General features: G+C 39.2%; 1 protein-coding gene and 1 non-coding gene across 2 annotated transcripts; one reads left to right on the top strand and one right to left on the bottom strand.

Moving 5' to 3' along the window:
* Positions 1–52: 52 nt before the first annotated feature.
* LTA4H (leukotriene A4 hydrolase) lies at positions 53–23,348 on the bottom strand. Its single transcript, XM_042469577.1, has 19 exons — positions 23,131–23,348; positions 18,506–18,636; positions 17,255–17,375; positions 15,774–15,842; positions 12,605–12,709; positions 12,449–12,501; positions 11,475–11,547; positions 10,687–10,827; positions 10,349–10,372; positions 8,268–8,338; positions 8,066–8,177; positions 6,901–7,045; positions 6,717–6,820; positions 5,784–5,854; positions 4,972–5,026; positions 3,897–3,992; positions 1,905–1,987; positions 778–882; positions 53–512 (listed from the first exon to the last, which is right to left on the bottom strand). Exons 1-19 carry the CDS (start codon positions 23,281–23,283, stop codon positions 383–385), a joined length of 1,842 nt encoding a protein of 613 aa, XP_042325511.1. The 5' UTR covers positions 23,284–23,348; the 3' UTR covers positions 53–382.
* Positions 23,349–23,558: 210 nt separating this feature from the next.
* On the top strand, positions 23,559–23,630 carry TRNAD-GUC. The gene has a single exon. It is a non-coding gene; the product is annotated as a tRNA-Asp (tRNA).
* Positions 23,631–24,134: the final 504 nt, after the last annotated feature.

Below are 24,134 nucleotides of genomic sequence, written 5' to 3'. Positions count from 1 at the left end.
AAAACAGTGCTGTACTCACTGGAAGCCATTTAGTAATATAAAGACAAGACAATTTGTCATAAAAAGGTTTATTTCTTCAAATAAAGCAGCACAGATAGCCAAACATTGCCAATCCTTTCTGTGGTACAGTGCCAAGCAATGTATTAAAATATATTTCAAGAATTTTTCTTCCAGTCTGGTAGCTGGGGCACAAGATTGAAATGTCAAAAAATCAGCATGAAAATCTTATAAAAGCCTTATTGTTTCAGGTTCAGAAAAGAAATATAGATTAATAATAAAAAAATGCAAGTTACCATGATTGTGACAATTGTTGCTATTGTTATTATTATTATCTTGTTAGATGAGGAAAAGAAATAAGTGAAGCTGTTCTCTTATGCAAAGTTTAGGCTGTTTGTCCATCTAGTCCCAGGTCTTTGGCTACCAGCATTGCAGTCACGGGATGCATAGATGTTTTGTGTTGCTGGAAAGCACTGATGGCTTGATCACGAGATTTTTCAAATTTATAGAGATCCCTGCAATAAATTGCAAACAAAAGTTATACAAAGTTTGGGTAACTTTCAAAATTATTTTCGTTCATTTATTTAATTTTGCATTCTGTGGTTTTAAGTGTAATAAGTATGATTGTTACTGAATTTTTTTTTTTTAAAAAAAATACTTTTAATGTCCAGTGTTTTTCTTGCTAGGATGCTACCTTAGCATATTCAGGTATTTTTTGTGCTAATAAACTAGTGGTCAGATTAAAGTATGCCCATAAAATAAACATAATCCTTGTCTTACTTAAACAATGGACGAGTAAACTTCATTCTGCCTTGTTCTGTAGCCATCTTTAGAGCAAGAGGAATGGCATCTTCCCATGTGGCTTGAATGCAGACCCGAAGCCATCTGAAAACCAGAGTCAGTTTTTATCTATATGAAGTTCAAACCACAATCAAGATAAAAAGAATTCAAATTCTGAAACATGAAATTTCCACATTTCTCCCTGTGCAAATTAAGCACACAATGACTTGCCTATTTTATCTTGCCTCAAATTAGATAAATCTCTATAAACTCAGGATTTCCAGACAAACCTTGGCTACACTCCTTGCTAACAAAGTCACTTTGAGGGCTAATTCTGTCATTGTTTTCTTAACCACTGTTTTATTGTCAGGATGAGTGAGGATCAGGACTATGTAATTCCCCCCCCCCCCTTCAAATCTCTTCTTTAAACCAGTTTCCTGATAGCTCTAAAACTGAGGGACAAGATTTAATGTTTGTTAACTAAACAAAGTTTTTAAACTGTACTTTCAAGATACCAGGGTCAAAACACCAATGTGGCAAAATACAAGAGGCAGAGGGGGCAATGTATGGGCTTGGTATTCATCCTTTATAATGGTTTCTTAAATTAAAAAAATGTCCAGAGTGGCACCAGAAATGATGCTTTTTAGCATTTAAGTAAACAGCAAAACTTCTGCAGAGTAACCAGTTATATTTGGCCAGATATTGTCCCTGGACTTATTTAAGAAACAGCAAAAGTATAACAGTATCAGTGTTCACACTTGTTCAAACAACTGCAGGTATGAAAATGTAGACATATCTTTGAACATTTTACTTTTACTTACTTCTATGTAACACAGTTTTCATTCCTGGTTACCATACTACATGTAATATTATATGCATATAACATAAATTATGCATATAGCATGCGTAATTCAGTTGCATATTTAAAATAAATTGCTCCTATACACAGTAGCATAATCCTATCCCTTTAGCAGCTGTTTCAAAACTATGGCTCAAATCCAGTAGACCTGTTTAATCAATGGGATTTGCCTAAATGCTGCCTCATTATTCAACAATGGATTGAATATGTCTACCCTAGTTGTGACTAACCAACAGGCTTCTAACCTGTGTTTCCATAGTGTACAAACCTGAATCTAATTTCTGAATTGTTCACAGCATTAAAGTCATAAACCTCCTGCATTCGTCTTAGATGGCTCACTGGAAGAGGATTCTAAAAGAGAAACAATAGCATCAAGACAGTAAATCTTCATTCTTAAGTAACTGCAAGAATCTTAAACTTCACACATGAGACAAAAAAGGTCATTGTACCTAGAGTGCCAAGTTATTTCCTTTTGAAGTAATGCAAAGCCTGGGACTCTAAGGCAGCCAAATGACATCTATTAGCAATCTGCTGCCTAAACAGAAACTTTGCTATTAGAGTGGTTTGAACAATAGTGAAAATACAGTGTCATGCGTTACCATGCTGCATAGTCACAGTATTGACTTTTATAATTTACACTTACTCTTACCAGTTTCTAAAATGGCAAGATCTGTCACTGAAGAGAAAACAGTACAGTGGGGCCTCATTAGCCATGGGTATGCCATCAGCGGATTTAAGCATTGGTGGACGGCAAGTCCCCATTGTCCACAATGGCAGTGCATGTTAAGGAAAAAGCCACATGGGTTATACAGTAGTGAAATAAAACTTGTATGTGAAAGTCAGAGTGACTCAGCAGAAGCCAATAGAGAACCACACAGGTGTGAATGGTAAGACAATTAACAAGTGCTGAATGCCAAGGACAAGAATTGCAAAGTGGATAATTGAACACACCTGACAATTGTTAAGTGGTCAAGGCTGAGATGATGAAATCATTAATTGTGGGATGAACAAGGAGAACCAATGGGAATGATGTACACGCCTACTGGGTGGAAACAGACCACAGTAGGTGGTGCCATGCTTTGGCTATAATAAGGACTATACATCCCAATGTATGTTGTGGGTTGTAGTGGATTGTTGTGTGGGTTGTAGAGAGAGGAGTTGAGTATTGTTTGGAGCTGTGTATATAGTAGAATAAAGTAGATCTTTTATATAAGACTACTGAGTTGTCTGGTGTCTTGGGTGAAGCTACAAGAACCAGCAGGACCCTGGTGAAGAAGGGTGAAGACTTCTGTGGAAGCAAGAGTGAGAAGGCTTGGAGAGTTTGTCGGGGTCTTCAGCCAGTTCTCTGCAACTCTTGCAAAGATACAACAACTGGCCAAAACTGGTCAGCGTGGTGCACAACCAGGTGGTGAGTTCCAGGCCAGGTGAAGAGCCACAACTCCCATCATCCCTGACAGTGCATGCACATGGCCAGGCCATCATTAGGAACAACCCCCATTGTCCCCAAATGAAAGTACATGTGTGTGGCTATGCTGCCATTAGGGACAATGGAACTTTAGGTAAGCCCCCACTGTTTGGGGACAATGGGAGCTTGCCTGAAGTCCCACGGTCCCTAATGGTGACATGGATGCGTACACACACTGTCATTGAGGACAACGGAGGATGTCCCTAATGGCAGCGTGGCCGCTTGCATGTGCTGCCTTTGGGGACAATGGGACTTGAGGTACCATGGTTTTTAGTATCTGCGCGGGAATGGGGGTCTGAAATGGATCCCCTGTGGATACCAAGGTCCTAATGTATTATTCTGACTGAGAAACATCTAGCTTTCCTGATCCAGCCTTCGTTGTGTAAGAGAAGAGGGTAACCTCTGTCCTCTGAGCTTAATCTAGCTGCCAAGAGACCTGGAGTGTCATTCCCTGAGCTACCTGGGGTCCCTCACATACAGCTTTCCAACTGGGAAGGCAAGTGGTACACAAGGGAAACTTTGCTGTTAGTTCCAATCTCAGATCAGAGATAACAGCATCATTAGCTGTGCAGAGAAATCTGTGCCCCTCTGTGTACAAAAAGGAAATGAGTGATGTCTAACAAAAGCTAGTCAATGTCAGAGGAAAGGAGTAGTTTATGGGTAGTGATCTAACTGGCTGTATAGCGTCGTCCCAGAAGGAGATTCACAGACTCCCCCCTCACCACACAAGCCACATGGGGGTGGGGGGAAAGGTAGTGGAATAATTTGTATTAAAAATGTTCTGCCTGCACTTACCTCTAACAACAACAGTGCAAGGAATTCAATAAGCTGGTGGGAAGACAACTCTTTTATATCAGCCGAACTGAAGGAGGACAGATCACTTTCAGTGGCCTAAAACAAGCAGAATTCAGAGTGAGTTGAAAGCAGACCTTTCAGAAATTCCGAGCAAAGAAGGGAAAGACAGAATTTGCTTCTAGCAGCTGGATTCAACTTTCATTCACAAAATTCCTCTGCATAGAATCAGAATAAAATTAAGACTTTTACAATGCCTTTTGTTTTCTCTGTACACTGAGAGAAAGTGAATCAAGAACTGAGCACTGAAGTTTAGAGAAGATGTATTTCTTCCTTTTTTATAAAAAGTAGACCCTTTGGATACTGGACTGTAACATCCATCAGTCCTAGGCAGCACGTCCCTGGGAGCTACAGTTTAGTAACATCAGAGGACCACAGTTGCCCATAAAGTATTATGCAAGCAACTTTATTGTCACTCTCACTACATTATTACTAAAATTGTTTTAAAAAGTTAAGTCATAGAAAAATACACTCTGAGATTATCAAAGCAAAGAAATAGGTTTTAATACAAACTGCAGTTTACCTTAACTACATTTTACTAAACTCGCATTACAAATCTGGATTTACTATACCCCATCTTCTCCTGAAATGGGATCAAAACAAATAAGCTTAAGCAGGTTTAGAAGACATTACAAAATTCAGTATTAATACAACACCCAGTATGTGTTTAAAGTAGTCAGGGGTCCAGTCCAGATGGGCCAAACAGGACGCCCTCATCACATGCGCGGGGTGGCGCTTCTAGACGCCCCTCACACGTGATGAGGGGACAGAAGCTATTGTTATGCAAGTGCTGCGCGACACTTGTGTAATGAGTGTGCCAGTAGCACACTCTGGCGCACTCCTTATGCTGTCACTGCAGCGTAGAAAGAACCCACTTTTTGCGGGTTCTTTTTCTGCCGGCAGGAAGCCTCGCTGTTTGGCAGTTGAGGCTTCCCTCTGGTGGAAAAGCAGGTGTTGGCAGGCCGCCCTTTTTGGGCGGTCTGTAGCCCGTCTATGTATTTATCAGAAAATTACTCACTTTGATCCACCTTTGGCTCAAAGAAACACAAGCATCTGACAGTGTCATATCATACCTGATGATGAAAAAAGAAATTACAGTACGTGAAAATTCTCTCACTTGGTAACAGCACAAATGTTCCCCACCCCAAATCCAAAATCTATTCTGCCACCTATTACCAGAATAGAACTTATGGGAAGTCTTCCTTCATACTCCTCGCTGATCACATCTGGTTTGGGAGAAATGTTATTTTCTACTGAGATATTGTTACAGGCATCATACCAAATTCTGATTATAGTGGAGTCTATAACTGTAGCCATTAAGATAACTAAGGCCTGTTACAGACAGCCAAAATAAAGCTGCTTCGAGTCACAGTGGAGGTATGTTGTTTCAATAATGCATGCGTCCTAAGAGTCCAGAAGCCACACCAAAGCCACGCTCGAGTCCTTAGGGCTGGAGTGTGGCTTTGGTGCGACTTCTGGATTCTTAGGATGCATACATCATTGAAACACCATATCTCCACTGTGACTCGAAGCAGCTTTATTTTGGCTGTCTGTAACAGGCCTAAGTCTAAAAGAATTTTTAATGGACCAACAAATTCAGAAATGACATAACCCTTGTTGTTGTCAAACTGTTGTCATTGTTACATATATTGTCTATACACTATATTTAAATAATCACTGACTGGCTAGGGCTACTGGGCCTTGAAGTCCAACAAAATAATACATTTCATGAAAACACCAACATGTTTGCTTAAAGTTGTCTTTAAATTCAAGCAGGAAGTCAGGGAGATCACATTGTACCTAATTTACATAAGATTATCACATTCTTACGTTGGTTTTACAGGGGGCATGCCAGGAGTGTTCATCCATGCATTCCAATCAACTTTGTTTAGGAGATCAACCTAGAGAAAATAAATGGCTTTGTTTATCTCAAATCTCGAGGGTGCATGAAAGTTTCGTGAAGCAAAAATGCTTGTGAAGTCATAATGTTTTAGGACAATGGGACTTAACCAAATAAAATAATGCCACTGTATAACTAAAATTGAGATGTGGGCATTCCTATAATTTTCAGAAAAAAAACATAGTAAGTTATTACCATTTTTGCATTAATATTCTAAGACTTTTTTGATTAGCATCTTCTGATTGCCCATTAAGTCCCAAGCAAATGTTTTTGTGAGGGCAATTATCCAGTAGACACTTGTTGCATACAGCAGAATTTTAACATCTTTTGAATAATGGGGCTTTGTCAGGAGATATGCACTAAACTTTGCCTGACTTTAATCCTTATAAAAGCATCAATGCTCAATAAACCCTTGTTCCTTTGAAAGATGCACCTTTCTACCTAACTATCAATGGAAGAAAGTCAGTCACCAACACAAAGATTATTATTAAGATACAGTGCAAACATGGTCAATGGACGTTAAGGCTGTGCCAGCTTCAATATCTACAAAATGTGGAAGTATGAAATGTTTGGTGAAACATTTTCTGGAACAGTTTACTGTTAATTACTTAGGACACTTATTGGGAAAACAAATTATTTTGCAAAGTGCCTGGTTACATCTCCCAGTATCACTGTTTAAGCAATGCAAGCTTACTAAATGGAGAAAAGCCTCTGAAGCATGCCCTCAGTTACAAGATACATTAGCTGACCAGAAAGATCATGGATGTAACTTTGTATATGATAGCTTTGTTTCTCTTCTTAATCTTAACAAGAATTTTGTTTTTAACTAGTAAGAATCTTGAACAGTAAGAGAAGCATTTAACCTTGTCCTTAAAATAGGAATACAGGAAGTTCTTCCAGTCCTCTGTTGTTATGCTCTTGTATGCAAACTGTTGTATATATCTCCTCAAGAAGCCAATGAACACATCTGTGAACATATAAAATATATTAACCAGACATGATGTCATGATGCAAAAAAGCCACATGCTTTTGAAAGTAGCTTAGTACCTGGTCCACCAAGAAGCTGTTCAAGGTAAAGTAGTAAAGCGAAGCCTTTCTCATAAGGAACAGATGAATAAGCAACGTCAGGGTCTACTTCCTTCAGACTAGGAATCAGGTTAGTTACGGGGTTTGTGTTTCCAAGGGTATTTATCTAAAGAAAGAGATATATTTATGAAAAATGAAGCAGTGATGATAAACCACCTGCCCTCTTGATGGGAGTGGGAAAGGGAAGAAAAGAGTACATATGTACAACCTCCAACACTACACAAACTTCACCATGTCATGATGCTAGATCAGTGGTTCTCAACCTTTGGTCCTCTACATTTTTGAACTTCAACTCCCAGAATTCCTGAACAATGAACATACTGACTGGGATTTCTGGGAACTGAAGTCCAAAACATCTGGAGGCCGAAAGATTGAGTACTACTGTGCTAGACAGTCAAAGGCTGATTAACTGCACCATTATCCCAATACCTGTTATTTAAGGCAAGGATATGGAGAACATGAGGACCCCAGATACTGTTGGTCTACTACTTCTCATTAGCCACATCTAGCATAGCAGATAGTCAAGGATGATGTATGAAGCCAATTCATCTCTGCTAGTTTAATTCAGAGGTAAAAAGTGTTTCAGATCCATCTGTCTAGCCCAAGTGTTCAGAATGGAAAGTAACTAAAGGTCCGATTCATCAGCCTCCAACTGACAAGCCGAGACAGGAAAATACAGAAATGTCTAGAAGATGGTACAGTTGCTCTGGTATTTCCTAAGTAGATTGATGATAGTTTATTCATTTCAAGTTAGTGCACAAAATATTAAAGCACCCCTGAGCAATTTGATCCAATTCAAAGCATCACAATATAGACAAAGAAAAAAGAATCATGAACTTAGTTGCAACCTTCTCTTATCAAGTAATTGTGTCATGACTTTAACTTGATTTAATTGCCTGCTGTGGCAATGTCCTAGCTACTTTTGTGCAGTTTTAATGGCTGATGTAATGTATTTATTTTCCTCTAATTTTTATTGCATTCTTGTATTTATTCTAGAAGCTGCCTTGGAACCAAGGTGCAGATTAGAAATAATTTTGTTCTATTTCTCAAGGCGAGATATTCGAATGCAGTGTTTTTAAAATAAAAGTTTTTAAAGTCCTCCTTTATATTAACTAGAACCACTTACTGTATTTTGTAATTCTCTCCAGCCTCCCAGAGCCTGAAAATGCCTGAACTGCTCACCAAAGAGACGGCCACCAATCCTGCGTTCCAGGTAAACTGTGTGCCCCTCATTTAGCCTGAAATAAAATATCACTCATCATTATTTCTGTAAACTATAAACTTCAGGTGAAGAATGGAACTTTTAAAAACACATTAATTTCACGTACCAAAAATGTTCCCAAGTTTTATTTGTTACCAGATTCCCTGTCCAGCTGTGAGAAATTTCATGTGCAATAACCTGAAATGCACAAAGGTATCATAAGTATACTCTTGTCTGTTTTTTTCACTTCTGCCTAGTAAACAAAAGGGAGGGGAGTGCCAATCAGGTGGCAAAGAGACAGATAATTGGTCCTACCCACATGATGTTTTTCACTTATGTAGTAACCAAGCAAGCTATCACACCTTTTAAATTTATCAGTGAGCCTTATTTAAAACTTAGTGGGTATTGAACCTATTGCTTCAGAAACATAATAATCTGCAATGTTCAGAGATGATTCAGTGCTTTTAAATGTTAAATAACTTCAGTACTAATTGCAAAAAATGGCAAGCTGCCATGATAAAATAAGGCTCTATTTTATAAGGCTCCCCATAACTGAACTTAATTTATATCTATGCAGTAATTTAAATGGTCAACTGATCAATACTTGGCAATAGGTTTATCATTTGCACATCACAATAAGCTAGAATTCTGGGGAATAAGGCAGAGTGTGACTGAGGCAAAATGCTTAAGCCACTTCTGCTTGCAGTGGGAATAACTGCACATACGTGTGGCTTATTATGACATGCAAATTCAGACAGAACACCACATCTCTGGTTGAGTATGCTTTGTATTTTTTTAAATCACTTCCAAAACAGAACGGGTATCTAGTAAGCTCTCCCCCCCCCGCCCATGAACAAAGATTACCTACCACTCAGAGGTAAATCCAATTAAAAACATACAAAAAGAGAGCATGCTTTAAACTGGTTGCCCTCATAGGCAGAGGTAAGGAAAGCCAATTTTTACCTATCCCACGCCTCTAAATGTGCTCTTGAGGACTGGGAAACCCTCTGCAAAAGTTTGGGAGGTGGCTCTGGAGTAGTTGAGAGGAAACAGCTGAGTATTCTCTAACCTCTTTCTAATCAAAGGACCACTCAGTTTGCAAAGCAAAAGATCTAGCCAACTTCTATGAAAGAAAACAGTCTATCTCCTTACACAACAGCAGGTCTGGAACCAACTCACTGAAAAAAATCCAGCCGTTGCCTTTCAGGCTGTGTTATAACTTGCTAAACTACAGCTAGAAATTATTGAAATCCTGTTCAGTAATTATAATGTTATAAGCCTAATTCACCTTTACAGTTGTTGCACTATTGCAACAACCAAATGTGTTACCCTCCCCACCAACCTATCTTTTAACCATTCCGGATCTGCAACAGAGAAAGTTCAGAAGAACTGAAGAGTAGGGTGGTGAGTTATGACATGTCCAGCCCTCTCCTGGTGGTGAGGCATACTGCAACAAGTAACAGAAGCAGAACTCTGTAGGGATCCCTGCTCCAGTGCATCCTATGGCCAAAAGAGGGATGAAGGTATTATTGCTCCACTGCTCTATTCTCCAGTGCCTTGGAAATTCCTACTGGGGAGACAGCACATGGCTTAAAACGTAGATTTTTGGGGGAACAGCATGAGGAAGCATAGCTATGTTGTTAAAACTATGTCTTCCTATTTCTTAGCCAGTACCTATTACAGGCCCAGTCACTGCTGCTCAGTCTATCTGATGTGGGAAACTGGCAACTGTTTTTCTCCAGTATACCAGGTACTGGTACCATACTTCAGTCTACTGTTTCATTCTTTCTTGCCATGCCTCCAGAGACTGGCACCAGATAGTAATAGCAATAGCAAGTACATTTCTATACTGCTTATCAGTACACTTAAGCACTCCCTAAGCGGTTTACAAAGTGTAAGCTAACTGCCCCCAACAAGCTGGGTACTCATTTTATTAACCTAAGAAGGATGCAAGCCTGAGTTGAGCTTGAGCCTTTGGCTGGTATTGAACTCGTAACCTTATGGTTTGTGAGTGAGCGGCTGCAGTACTGGCATTTAACCACTATGTGGCTTGCTGACTAGCACTAATCCACAAACCACCACTTTGAATAGCAATTGACTTGATAATTTAGCTTCTAGACTATAATATATAGATACTTGATTTAAATTTCAGATTAGTATAGAATAATATGATAATAAATAGTACATTATATATACACTTCTACTTACATTGGATAATGATCTGTCACCAGCCTGTAAGAGAAAAATAGTAAGACATTATTTCCTTAAATAACACCAAACCAAGTGCATGCATAACCATTTCCACTTTTGGCAAAAGTAAGGGGAGTGAACAGATAGATGTTGATCAGGTTACAAGAAGGATGCAAGCCTGAGTTAAGCTTGAGCCTTTGGCTGGTATTGAACTCGTAACCTTATGAGTGAGTGAGGGGCTGCAGTACTGCCATTTAATTAAATGATGTGAAATTAAATAAAATGATTTGAGGTGATGTTCTAACAAACATTATATCTTATAATTTTATAAAATAAAATTTAAGTACAGTACTTACCAGCAATGTTGGAGTCACAAAAGTGAGACAGGGATTCTCCATTCCGCCATATGGAAATGATGGTGGCAAAACAAGCAAGTCATACTGACCCCACACATAAGGCCCAGCCAAGTCTTCTGCTGTTTTCAACATGGCTTCAGTCTGAAAGAAAGAGTTGCAGCCTTCAATGTTCAAAACTGGCATGACTTCACAATATACAAGTTGCCAGGGACAAGTGTTATTTGCCTTAGACAGGATCTCAAGGAGAAGCTTCACTGTTTACCAGTTAATTTCCAGGCAAAATTCAAACTGCTAATAATGACCTATAAAAGCCCTATAAGGCTTAGCTCCAAACTATCTGAAATACTGTATCTGTCTATACCAACCTGCCAGAATCTTAAGCTCTACAGGACAGCACTTTCTGTCAGTCCCATCACTGTCACAGGGTTGCTTTGGGAAGATACAAGAAGTGTCTTCTCAGCCGCTGCTTCCAATCTCTGGCCTCTACCCTGCTTTCCTTTTTCATGTAGGCAAATACCTTTTTGTTCATAGGAGGCTTTTAATATGTAATCACCTATAAGGGAAGCTTCTTATTTGTGTGTGTGTGTGTTTTGTATTGTGTTTTAAATAATATTATACGGTTTTAATGAGATTAATTAATTTTTTTAAATTTTATTATTGGGTTTTGATTCCATTTGTGAGATGTCTTGAGTCCCATGCCAGGGGAAAGGAAGCATATAAATGAAATAAGTAAATTAAATAAAAATAAAATATGCAAAAGCTAGAAAAATCACAGAATTTTCACCAACCTCTGCAAATTCATAAGCTGATTTGTCCACTAGCTCCTTTTCAGCCCATACCAAAGTTCTGGGTCCAATCTCTCTGAAGAACAAAAATCAGTTAGATTAGCTAATAATGCTGTCTTTTTTATTTTAAATTATAAAGCAGCAATTCTTGAAGATTTAATAGCTAGACAGCGATTAAGAAGCAATACTGGAACTGGTGATTTGTGAATATTTCCTTTAAAGGGCTGGATCAAGACAATTCATTTCTTGAACACAGGTCCTTGCAACTCTTGCCATACTGAAATTAAATTCTCCCACCAGCTTGCATAATGATTATCTCTTCATTCATCTTAATTATGCTTCGCCTTCAAATACTCTATAGCTTTGCAAACTGGTCAAGAGAGACACACAAATGCAAGGATGCATTTCCCAAACAGCATGTATGGGCTGCTCTCTTCTTATACACCCTGCAATTTAACACTTATATTTGTAGCATAGGTAAATTATGTATTGCATTAGCAGAAGCAAAAAATAAAATTAAATTAACCCTTATCTTTATAGCATAGGTACATTATGTATTGTAGTAGCAGAAAGAGAAAATGTAGCTAATTCTTTAAGACTGTTACCAAAACAGTTTGAGTTCTGTATTCTGTATAGTAAAAAACTGACTAAAGTACACAGTAGCTAATTTAAACAGCAATAACAGTCTAAAAATAAACACTATTTACTAGGTTCTGGCAACATGCAAACCCTATTTAAAGAAACGTACAAGGGGAACCTTCCGAAATTTTTAAAATGTTTTTTTTAATTGTGTTTTGTATTTTAACATGTTGTACCCCACCTCAAGCCTTGAGGAGAGGTGAAAAAGAAATTATTATTATTCATTATCACATCAAGGGAGGGGAAATATGGAATTCCCTTTCAAGGGGTTATCTATGTCGTACTACCACAACTGAGCAAGACAACTGAAAGTATCCATCTCAGTGTAGTAAACCCACCTGCTTTCCAATGCACCAACAACCAGAGCAATCAAATAACAGGGTATTGGAACCTAGAAATAGAAATCATTAATATGTAAAAATTATAATAAACTACAAGTCACATCTTAAATATAGTATATACAGTACCATAGTGGGTGGAAAGCAGATTCTTACATTTTGAATGAAACGGTATATCTTCCTAGTACTGTCTTCTGGATCAGGTAAGTCTCCATCTCTCTTAGCACTCATAAGAGCCACAAGTTCATTTGGAACAGATATCTGGTTAAGTACAAAAAAGGTTTCTATTTAATATACTATTTTCTAACTCACATTTAGAATACCAATTCTATAGCTATACAGCTCAGATAAATCTCAATTCAACTTGCACAGAAAATTCATAAACTTAGATGCAGGGTTCATAAGCTTAGATGCAGGTTTTAGTCTGCTACTAGAAGGACAGAGGGCCATTATGGCCTCCCTGGGCATGGAGTTCCAGAGTCTGGTGGGAGCTACTGAAAAGGCCCTCTCTCATATAGGCACCAAGCATGCTTGCAATAGTTGTGGGACTGAGAGAAGGGCCTCGCCTGATGATATGAAACTTGAGTCAGCTCATAATGGGAGATGCAGTCTGCCATATAGCCTGGACTTGAGTCATATGTATATCAGCATACCTCTACAGGGCTTCTCCATGCAAGGGGGGAAATTTTTAATTGTTCTAGGATCTCCCCCAGTACAGATGGATCATACACCGATTGGTATGGATGTAGGGTTTTTTTGTCACAACTGATGAGGATATGGCCATTTGTATATTGCCAGACACATTAATACTAGGATAGGAATATTCCACTTAATGCTTTCTTGTCTTCGTATTAGAAACATCAAGAAAAGAACACCAGAAAATATCAGACATAGTAAATGTTGTAGGCTTTAGCACCTCAGTGAAATTACAGAAAAAAACCGAGGTTTCCAAATATGTTAAATGAAAAGTGTTTCTGAGTTACAATGAACATAAAACATCACCTTAACATACACAGCACATCAAAACATATTTTTATATTTTTTTTGCTAAGTGGTTTCCTATAATATATTGGTTAGCTGTTGTGCATCACAGTTTCTGCCTAAATACAAAGTCATTGCTTAAACATTTACTAAGACCCATGCTGCAGAGATTAGCACATCTCTGGCCATGGGATACAGTATTTCTGCTCATTTTGGTCCCTTAATATGCATTCCCTAGGACTTCCATCTGAGAATACTAACTTCTAGAGCAGTTTGTTTTGGTATATGCCTTTAAACCTTACTTGTCTATGGGACAAACTATACATGATGTTATTTGCATCTTTTGTGTGCAATTTATTTTAAAAGCTTTGGCAGATTGTTACAAAGGCAAATAGTAAAACCTCCCCCTGCAGCATGCCACAGTCCCCGCCTGTTTGCTGCCTCCTACAGCTCTAGCTATTTTTAAAGTCTGTCCTGCATAGGATCGAGGTGCAATCATCACATCATCTCACTTGCTCTTCTATTTGCCTTTCCATGAAGACTGAATTTCTATATACTTGAGAACTACCAATGACAGGAAGCCACCAATAATATATACCCTTATCAGATTTTGAACAGAGTTCCTCATATGGAAAGCAGCAAAGAGGGTAATTTCAGGGAGAATGTTTATATGGGTAGGATGTTATCTGGTACCCTCAAACTTCCAGTGTCAAAATGCTGGCTCAGCTAAGTTAGTGATGCCACAGCATGATTACTTCCACATTCTGTGGAAATCTTTCTAAGTGTAGAAACTGCTTACCTATCACCTCTTAGTTCCTCTTTAGTCATTTCAAAACACTTACCACAACCTGATTTCATTTATGAATGACATTTTGTAGTTAAGTATGGGAGCTAATATATCTGAGGCTGGGAAGCAGGAGATTGCTATATTTCCATTTTTTTAAAACAAATACATTTTAAAATTCATTGTACATAAAGAGTAAACACAATGACAACTTGACTTGATACTGTACTGAAGCTGTGACATGTACTTATATGAAATAAAATGATACACAAGTCTGATTATTTTCACTGAATTAGAACTGCTGTAAGAAGCACACCAAACTGTACACATCTACATTTTGAAAGGCATTTTTGGCTAAAAAGCAAAGATTGAATGTTTTAAATAAAAAAAAAACAGTAAGTAAATGGGTCAATTTCTCGAAGGACTTTTAGAACATGGAAACTTTGTGAGAATAAGTACGGTATACTTTTAGGAAGTGCTTTGAACCCAGCTTGTTCCACTTTCTTTGGCTGAATACAGAAAGATCTCCAGGCTCCTTTACTTACAATAGTAGTATTTGTTTTTAGAGAGTTGTCTGAAGAGAAAGATCAGCCATTTTATTCTCTTATGAATTCTGCAACATGACTCCTGAATGACTTTGGCTTTACAAATGCATTCAGATATTTAAACTAAGGAGCTCATTTTCAGGTCAAAATACTTTCCCTAGTCTTAACTACAAAATTTCTAAAGATCATTTTTATGTACTGTCAACAAACAATTCCCACTTCTGGTATGGCATATAAAACATACATAAAATCTATCACATGCAGTCCTCCTATGATAGGATTTTGCACAGTTGTTATTTTTGGTTATGTGCCTTCAAGTCATTTTTGACTTATGCTGACACTTAGACAAACGTATCACAGAGTTTCCTTGGCATGATTTGTTCAGAGGAGGTTTGTGTTTGCCTTCCTCTGAGGCTGAGAAAGTGTGACTTGCCCAAGGTCACCTTGTGGATTTCCATGGCTGAGCAGAGTTTGAATCACAGTCCAACACCCAAACAATTACACCACACTGGCTCTAGGTTTTTACATATTCAGGAGTTACTAACATAACAATAATGGTTTAATAAACTAATAAACCATGGGGTTATTGTGTTGGAAATGTGAACTTGTGTTCTCTGACATCCAAAGGTAAGCAGTGTTGTTTACTAATATGTTCTGAAATCAATTCAGTATCTTACCTCTAAACAAATAGTTTTGTTTGAAAACACAGAGGCATTTTTCATATGCAACAGAATATAGCAAATAGACAGAACTTCTGTATAGCCAAATTAACTTTTGTGTGTCAGATCTTACAAAGAGAGGAGCATAATATAGCACCACCCAAAACTAGCAAAATTCAAATAAACGTTTACTGATTTTCCATTTACTGCATATGTTCATTCAAATTTTTTAATCCTGGTAGCAGAGTCTGTAATATGTCAATACATACCCTTACAACCAGCTGAACTCTGGCAAGACTGCTAAATAAGAGGGCCAAGTGTTTATCTCAGACATATTAAGTTTTGGTTTTACCTACCTCTGCATAATATGTTAACTTCACAGAAGGAGTGTCTTGGCAAGGAAGAACAGCTCTGCAGTGGGTGGCCTGAAAAAGAAAGTAGCACAGCTCTTATTCTTACAATAAGCTGCAAGAAACAAATAAGTTTTCCCACTACAGTGGTTTCTTTTGTATATTCTGTCATCATCAACAGCAAAAGACCCAAGTAAAGACATCAAACAACAAACCAATCAGACTCATTTACCTGACCTTATTGCATTCCATATTTACCAGGTAAATCCCCTACAACAGTTCTTTTCCCAGATTCCAAGTTTGGATGGGCAGTTATTTTTAGTCTTTGGTAAAAAGTTAAATCTCCTGTTAGTGCTCTAATGCATACACAAGATTAATAATCCATTCATTTTATTTAGAATGTATTACACAGTATGATCAGAGCCTGGAAAGCTTATTTTTGGAGTATGACTCAATAATCCCTCCCAGCCAGCATGACCAGTGACAACACTGGCTGGTAAATTCTAAGAGTTATATAACAGGTGAAGTCCTGTTGTCCATAATGGTGGCATGGCTGCATGCACGTGCCACCACTGAGGGCAACAGGGCTCAAAGTCCCATGGATTTTGATATCCGCTGGGGGTCCAGAACAGATCCCCTGTAGATACCAAGCTTCCACTATAGTTCTAAAAAGTAATCTTTCCGGACTCTGAACAGTATATGAAAACTGCAATTACTTGAGCCAATGTGGCATGCAACTCAATTTAATTTTGTTTTAACTTTTGTACTAAGACTTTTAAAAATTGCATTGTGATTTTAAAACATTGTTTAAAACGGCCTTAGAACCCACGCTGGAGGAAAAGTGGGATATTAAATAAATAAATGCAATCCCTTCTGCAATGTCCAACTATATAGTTTCTTAAAATTATATAGAAAGGAGACACAGACTAAGGCCTGTTACAGACTGCCAAAATAAAGCTGCTTCGGGTCTCTTTGGAGATATGCTATTTAAATGATGCATGCATCCTAAGAATCCAGAAGCTGCACCAAAGCTGCACTCCGGTGCTTAGGAATGGAGTGTGGCTTTGGCATGACCTCCGGACTCTTAGGACCCGTGCATCATTTAAATAGCATGCCTCCAAAGAGACCCGAAGCAGCTTTATTTTGGCAGTCTGTAACAGGCCTAAGTCTTTCAATTCCAATTAAATCAGGCCTTTTGTATCTTTGTCCCCAGCCAACATATTCACTACGTGTTAGTATGTTCTTATGTAACAACACAGGCACACACTGAAAGGATATTCACAGCTTTGAAAGCCTTTATGGTTTGCTAAACTACACTATAGGGTCCCATGTTACATACTTGAGAGAGTGTATTGCAAATCTTTGGCTCAAAACTTCAGTTGAAAGGGCATAACGTGGCAAGGGGATAGACTGCTTGATACTGAAAAACTTGTACCTGTAGAAGATACAGTTCATAGCAGAGGAGAACAGTACAACATTTTGCTCACCTGACACTGACTAAAAAGGAATGGATGCCTTTTCCCTGATGTTTGCTCTGGAGTGAACCACTGAAGTGCTGATGATCTCGGAGAAGTTTCAAAAGAAATCTCTATGATGACATCTTGTCCTCTTAAAAGATATTAATAATTGTAACATTATTGTAAGCATCATCATCATCATTATCACCACCACCACCACCACCACCACCAAATGAAATATTTTTGCTACACAATCCCAGAAAATTTTATAACTGCCTATTTATGGACATTGTAACAGCAGATCTGTATAAAAACCCAATATCCAAGTAATTAATTATGTTAATGAAGAGTATGTAGGGGAGGGAAAGACACCCTTTAATGAGTGTTTCCTAGGTTGTAGGCGGGGCCACTTTGAGTCCCTGTTTTTTTGGTGGGGAGAAAGAAGATATAATAAAGATAACAGAAGCAATAGGAATCATCACCACCATCATCTATTGTTTACATAATGCTTCAACATTTTTCTGTACACAACCAAGCAATTTCAGGTATTCCAAACAGTTGAACTTAACATGCAAAATACAGGAGATGAAGGCAAGGAATTAACTTTACTTAAAATAACTAAACAAATCTGGAATTATATCAGCTACACATTTTAAAAAAGAACCTCTGATGTACAGTAGCTACCAACAGTTTAAAATACTCTGTTCAATACAGTTCAGCCACCACAGTACATACTCAGCATTAGACCCCAAATTAACACCAGCAGCCACTATCACAACCAAAGTCTCTCTTTCTCTCTCTCTCAAATTAGGAAGTTTTGGTGAAGCATTCATTAAAATTACCAAATACCAACGACAACTTACAATTTTCCACCTCAGCTTTCTGATCATATTTGCAACACCAGTGTGTAAATCATATGCTTCATCAGTATGCCAGCATAGCCATTTACTTAGCATGAATTAAACGGAATGCTCTTAATAGGACTGCTTTAGGAGGTGTGTTCAATGGTTTTTAATTTTTATATTATATATTTTGTTATATTTTAACAGATACTGTAAGATGTGTTGATTCTTATATGGTAGGATATGTCATTGTTTTATTTATATCCCATTGCTCCAACAGATCTTACAGTACTTGTTAAAACAAAATATAACAAAACATATAATATGTAAGTTTAAAAACCACTGAACAAACATTCCTCCTAAAGCAATCCTATTAAGGACATTTCATCATCAGGAGTTCTCAAATATGAAGAGAGGGACCAAATAAATACACACATACTTTCCCAGCTCAAAAGGCAGAGTGATTTCTAGAGGTGCTCCTTTGAAGGAATGGCGTTGTCCAAGAGCAAATTGTGCCTCCTGCCTATCGACAAGCACGTTGTGTATTGTTAGATCCTTCGTATCCAAAACCTGTCAAGGAAGTTCATGAGATATTATTAATAAAGGTCCTAAGATATCTTGACAAAGTTTTTAGAAGAGATGTAAAAGAACATACAAAGGAATTTTATGTGTAGTGATGATCAGTTCTACTATAGTCCTTCATTTTAAACAGCCAAAAAGTAACATGCTTCTTTACATTTCCCTGCTCAGTTATGTATTTTTGTAACATTAGTTCAGACATGAATATAAAACTAGTATCTTGCCAAGTATCTTGTATACAGTCTAAGTGTTTAACTCTTATATACAGTCAGGAATACAGTTTGACTAGCTCTCAACTTAGGATTTCAAAGACTAGAAACATAGAATATCTAAAGCACTTCTATTTACTTAAAAAATATTTTCGCTCATTCCATAATCTACTGTTATCTCCTGGTACTTAGCATATCTCTTGGAACAGAGCTTAACATTATTCCAAAGTACTACAGCAAAACAGCTAGTGAAAGATGAGGATTCCCAAGAAATATTTGGCCCAGAGGCTAAACATTTTTGTGGCTAGGAAGTCAATTTCTGGCAGAACTACGTAGTTTTTAATCAGAGGTTTGTATACACAACAGCCTCACTTAGTATCTGTACTGTATTGTGTATAACATTTTCAAGGATTTTATATAACCATAGTTGAAACAGTCCCAGAAAGTGACGACATGAAACTGGAATGCAAGCCCAGATTCTCCTCATAGAGATACTCAGAACCCATCTTTACAATTCTGAGCATCCTTTGCAACTGGCATCCTGCAATTCTCATAGTCGCAATCAACATAACCAAAAACCTTCTGGTTGGTGATAGCACCAACTGTATTCCAACATGTCAGGAGGGCACCATGTTACTAGATTTAGTCAGAGATCTCATTGTCTTTAAGCACCTTCTTACCATGTCAAGTGTAGACACTCATAAACAAGTCATTTGAGCCCTAGCTAATAAACTCTTAGGGTGTAAGTAGGGAATCTTGGGCACTCCAAACGTTTTGTCCAACAACTCCCAACAGCCTCAGGTAACATGACCAACAGTAACTGACTGTGGAAGCTGTAGCCCCAAACATCTGGAGGTCCAAAGGTTCCCCACTCCTGCCTTGGAAAGTTGTTGTTGCAAGGAAAAGATACGTTATCGGGGAAGCAAAGTACAACTGCAAAGAATCTGAAAAATAACAAGGTACAAGCACCGTACCATTAATAACACATTTATTTTACTGCACTGTTACACCACTCTGAGCTCTGGACACCATACATGGCTACTATTCCTTGCCTCTGGCAGATACCAAAGATCACCAAGGAAACAGTATCAATAATATTGTACAGGCAATGTTTTAATTTTGCCTAAATATTCTGAAGCCAGCAAAATCTGTCTGATCTTGGAAGCAAAGCTGGCTCAGCCCTGGTTAGTACTTGAATGGGAGATCGCCAATGAATACCAGGTGTATGCTTTATTTTAGAAGAAGGGACAGGCAAAACCACCTCTAGCTATTTCTTGCCTAAGAATACCCTATGAAAATCCAGGGGTTGCCATAAGTCCACAGACAACTTGAAGGTGGCATATATATATTTAGTAACAAAGGTTAGAACAGAAACCCAAGACACTCTTGAAGATTACGGTTGCCAGACTGAAAACTGGAAAAACTCATTTACCCTCCAATGCTTATGAGGAAGAGGAAATTTCAGCAGCTATGACTTCTTACCTGGCTGCATGACAAGTTACAGCTGCTGTATTCCCCTTTTCTTTGTTGTACTTGTTAACTGTATTCAAATCAATCCTGACTCATGGCAACCCTGTGGATGAGACATTTCCAGGACTCCCTCTCTTCCACTGCTCTGCTTAGGCCTTGCAGATTCGTGCCCACGCCCTCCCTAATTGAGTCTATCCATCTGGCATGCAGTCTTCTCTTTCTATTGCTCTCTCCTTTTCCCAACCTTATTGTCTTTTCTAAGGAATTGTGCCTTCTCATGATGTGGGCAAAGTATGTCAGCCTCAGTTTTGTCATCTTGGCTTCCAAGGAGAGTTGGGGCTTGACTTGTTTGAGGACGTATTTATTTGTCTTTTTGGTTGTCCATGGTATCCTCCACTCTTCTCTCACACATTTCAAATGTGTTGATTTTCTTATCTGCTTTCTTCACTGTCCTCATACACAGTGATGGGGAATACCATAGATTGGATTATTCTAATTTTAGTGCTCAATTGTATATGTTTGCTCTTTAGGATCTTGTCTAGTTCTTTCATGGCTGCCCTTCCCATTCCTAGTCTTCTTCTTATCTCTTGGCGGCAGTACCTGTTCTGATCAATGTTTCATTCAAGGTACAGGAAATCATTAACTATTTCTATTTCCTCACTGTCTAGGTTGAATTTATGTAGGTCCCCTATTGTCATTATTTTGCGTTCAGCAGCAAAGCTGCCTTTGCACTTTCTTCCTTCACCTTTGTTAGTAACTGTTTCTGTTCTGCTGATAATATGGTTTCATCCATATATCTTAACATTAAAGGTACAAGGGACTTCTCAGTTTTCACTCTGGCCATTCTACTGAGACTCAGCATGGTGTAGTGGTTTGAGCATTTAATGATGACTTTGGAGACCAGAGTTCGAATCTCTGCTTGGCCATGGAAACCCATTGGAGGGGAAGTCACTATCTCTCATCCTCAGAAGAAAGTAAATCAAACCTGTTCAGAACCAATCTTCTCAAGAAAACCTCAGAACAGGGTCGCTATAAACTACTACTTGAAGGCACACAGTAGCAATCCTACTGCGTCACCACTAGCCCAATGGAAAAGTACTGGGTTCAAAGGGGTTTATTCTCAAGCAAGCTTTAACCACAGAAAGGCAGGGATTCCTGAAGAGAAGGGCCAGGCATGGAGGGATTAGCCACTTTCTTTTGTACCTCCAAATCATGTTTGACTTACGGTGACGTGACGCTATCATAGGGTTTTCTTGGCAAGATTTCTTCAGGGGAGGTTTTACCTACTAAGGAAGATTGAGGAAGAAAGCATAAAGGCATGCTTACTTAAAACATAACAAAGATAATGACCATTGAACCTACACAAATTCGGTCTAGACAATGAGGAAATAGAAAAAGTAAAAGAGTTCTCATACCAGAGCAAGGACTGCAGCTAAGAAATCAGGAGAAGATTAAGAATGGGGAGGGTGGCTATGAAAGAACTAGAAAAGACCCTAAAATGCAAAGATATACATTCAGCATAAAAGTTAGAATCATACAAGCCATTGTATTTCCTATTGCCATGTAAGGATGTGAGAGCTGGCCATTAAAGAAGAAGACAGGAAGAAAATAAACTCATTTGAGACGTGGTCCTGGAGAAGAGTGTTGAGGATGCCATGGAGACATAGTGGAGTCTCCTTCTTTGGAGGTCTTCAAACAGAGGCTGGATGGCCGTCTGTCAATGGGGATGCTTTGATTGTGATTTCCTGCATGGCAGAATGGGGTTGGACTGGATGGCCCTTGCAGTCTCTTCCAACTCTATGATTCTATGAGACCCAAAAGGACAAACAAATGGATCCTAGAACAGATCAAGCCAGAAATCTCCACGAAAGTCAAAATGAAAGAAGTTGGCAGCATAAGCTTTCACTGACTTAAGTCAACTTCCTCAGATGCGTAAGGAAACCCAATCCACCAAATGCATCTGAGGAAGTAGACTCAAGCCTAGGAAAGCTCATGCTGCCAACTTCTTTCTTTCAATTAGTCTCAAAGGTGGCACAAGATCTCTCTGCATATTGATTCTAGACTAACACAGCTATCTCTCTGAATCCTAAACTGAAGCTGTCTTATTTACTCGGCCACATCATGAGAAGGCACAAGGGTCCAAAACGTACTAGGACAATCCAGTTTGCAACCGCATTAACTGCCTTGGCTCAATGCTAGGGAATTCTGGGAACTGTAGTTTTGTGAGACATTTGCTGTCAGAGTATTGGTGCCACAATAAATTACAATTCCCAGGATTCCCTAGCACTGAGCCAGAGCAGTTAAAGCAGTCTCAAACTGGATTATTCCTGCAGTGTGTTTTGGACCAATGATGCTAGGGAAGGTGGGGGGAAGCAGAAAGAGAGGAAGCAGTGATTCCCAAACCATTGGAAGTGAGCTCCCAGAATTCCTGACAGTTGGCCAAGTTGGCAGGGGCTTCTGGGAGTCCAACTCCAAAACATCTGGAGGACCAAAGTTTGATGGATGGACTCTATTTAAGGAGGTCATAGGTCTGAATTTGCAAGAGAGCAGGGGGTTTGGAGATGTCAAGGGAGGCCCACAGGGAACCATTGGGGAATCGCTTTCTCATAGGGAATCATTGGGGAAGACTTGCTGAGAGAGTGTGACTCGCCCAAGGTTTAGGCTGGAGCTGGGATTCGAACCCAGTCCTCCAGAGCCGCAGTCCAGCGCCTAAACCACTGCGCCACAGGGGCTCGGGGGAGGGGGGGCTCCTTAGGCGCTCAGATATATGACCACTCGGCGTCACCCCCAGCCTTCCCTGCATTACCAGGGCTTTCAGGCGGTCCTGCTCCGCCCTGACGGTGAGGGCCGCCGTGCCCCGCAGCGCCTTGGCCTCGAAGTCCACCCGGCAGCGGAGGCGGAGGTGGTGGGCGCGGCAGGAATCCGGCGCCGCGAAAGAGCTCGGGTCTCCCTCAGCCATGACTCCGCTCCCAAGTCGCCGGCGGAGGCTGCGTTCGCTGAAGCCAACCGCCTAGTAGAGAGAGGCAGAAGGCCACGCCTCAGGAGGAGGTTCCTGAAGAGGGAGCCTGGGAAGTGTAGTTCTTGCGATGGAAAGAGCTCTGGAAATGATAGGGATCTAGACTACGACTCCCAGGGGCCTCCGCGGGAGAAAAAGGACTCAGCGGATTGGTCAGTGGATTGAAGTCTCAGGGAAGGATTATGAAGGCAGTAAGGAGAAAGGCTGCACCCAGCAGATCCTCGTTAGTATAGTGGTGAGTATCCCCGCCTGTCACGCGGGAGACCGGGGTTCGATTCCCCGACGGGGAGAAAGCAAGACTTTTGTCGCCTCCAAGGACCCAGACACAAAACACAGATTGCATCATATACGTATGCCCTTCATACAGGAAAAGGGGGAACCATTAGCACCAGCAGAGCAGCTCTTTTTATGGATTGTTTATATATATATACACACACACACACACACACACACACACAGTTGCCCCCCATGGACCTTTACAAAGCCATTTTAAAAATAGATAGTTAAATATGTATGTGTGTGTATGTACTGTATATATATATACAGTATAAACAATACATAAAACAATTGCTCCCCTTGGTCCTTACAAAACCATTTCTAAATATGTAATTACACACACATATATACATACACACAGACACACACACACAATACATAAAACAGTTGCTCTCCTTGTACTGATGGAGACCTTAGAAAACCATTTTACATACATTTTGAGAGAGAGTTTGTCTATATCTATATCTACATAATAATATAATATTATATAGCAATACATAAAATACATAAAAACAATA

This window comes from Sceloporus undulatus, chromosome 5 (assembly GCF_019175285.1).
Source record: "Sceloporus undulatus isolate JIND9_A2432 ecotype Alabama chromosome 5, SceUnd_v1.1, whole genome shotgun sequence".
In the NCBI taxonomy this organism is placed as follows: domain Eukaryota; kingdom Metazoa; phylum Chordata; class Lepidosauria; order Squamata; family Phrynosomatidae; genus Sceloporus; species Sceloporus undulatus.
This window is presented reverse-complemented; position numbering and strand designations above follow the sequence as displayed.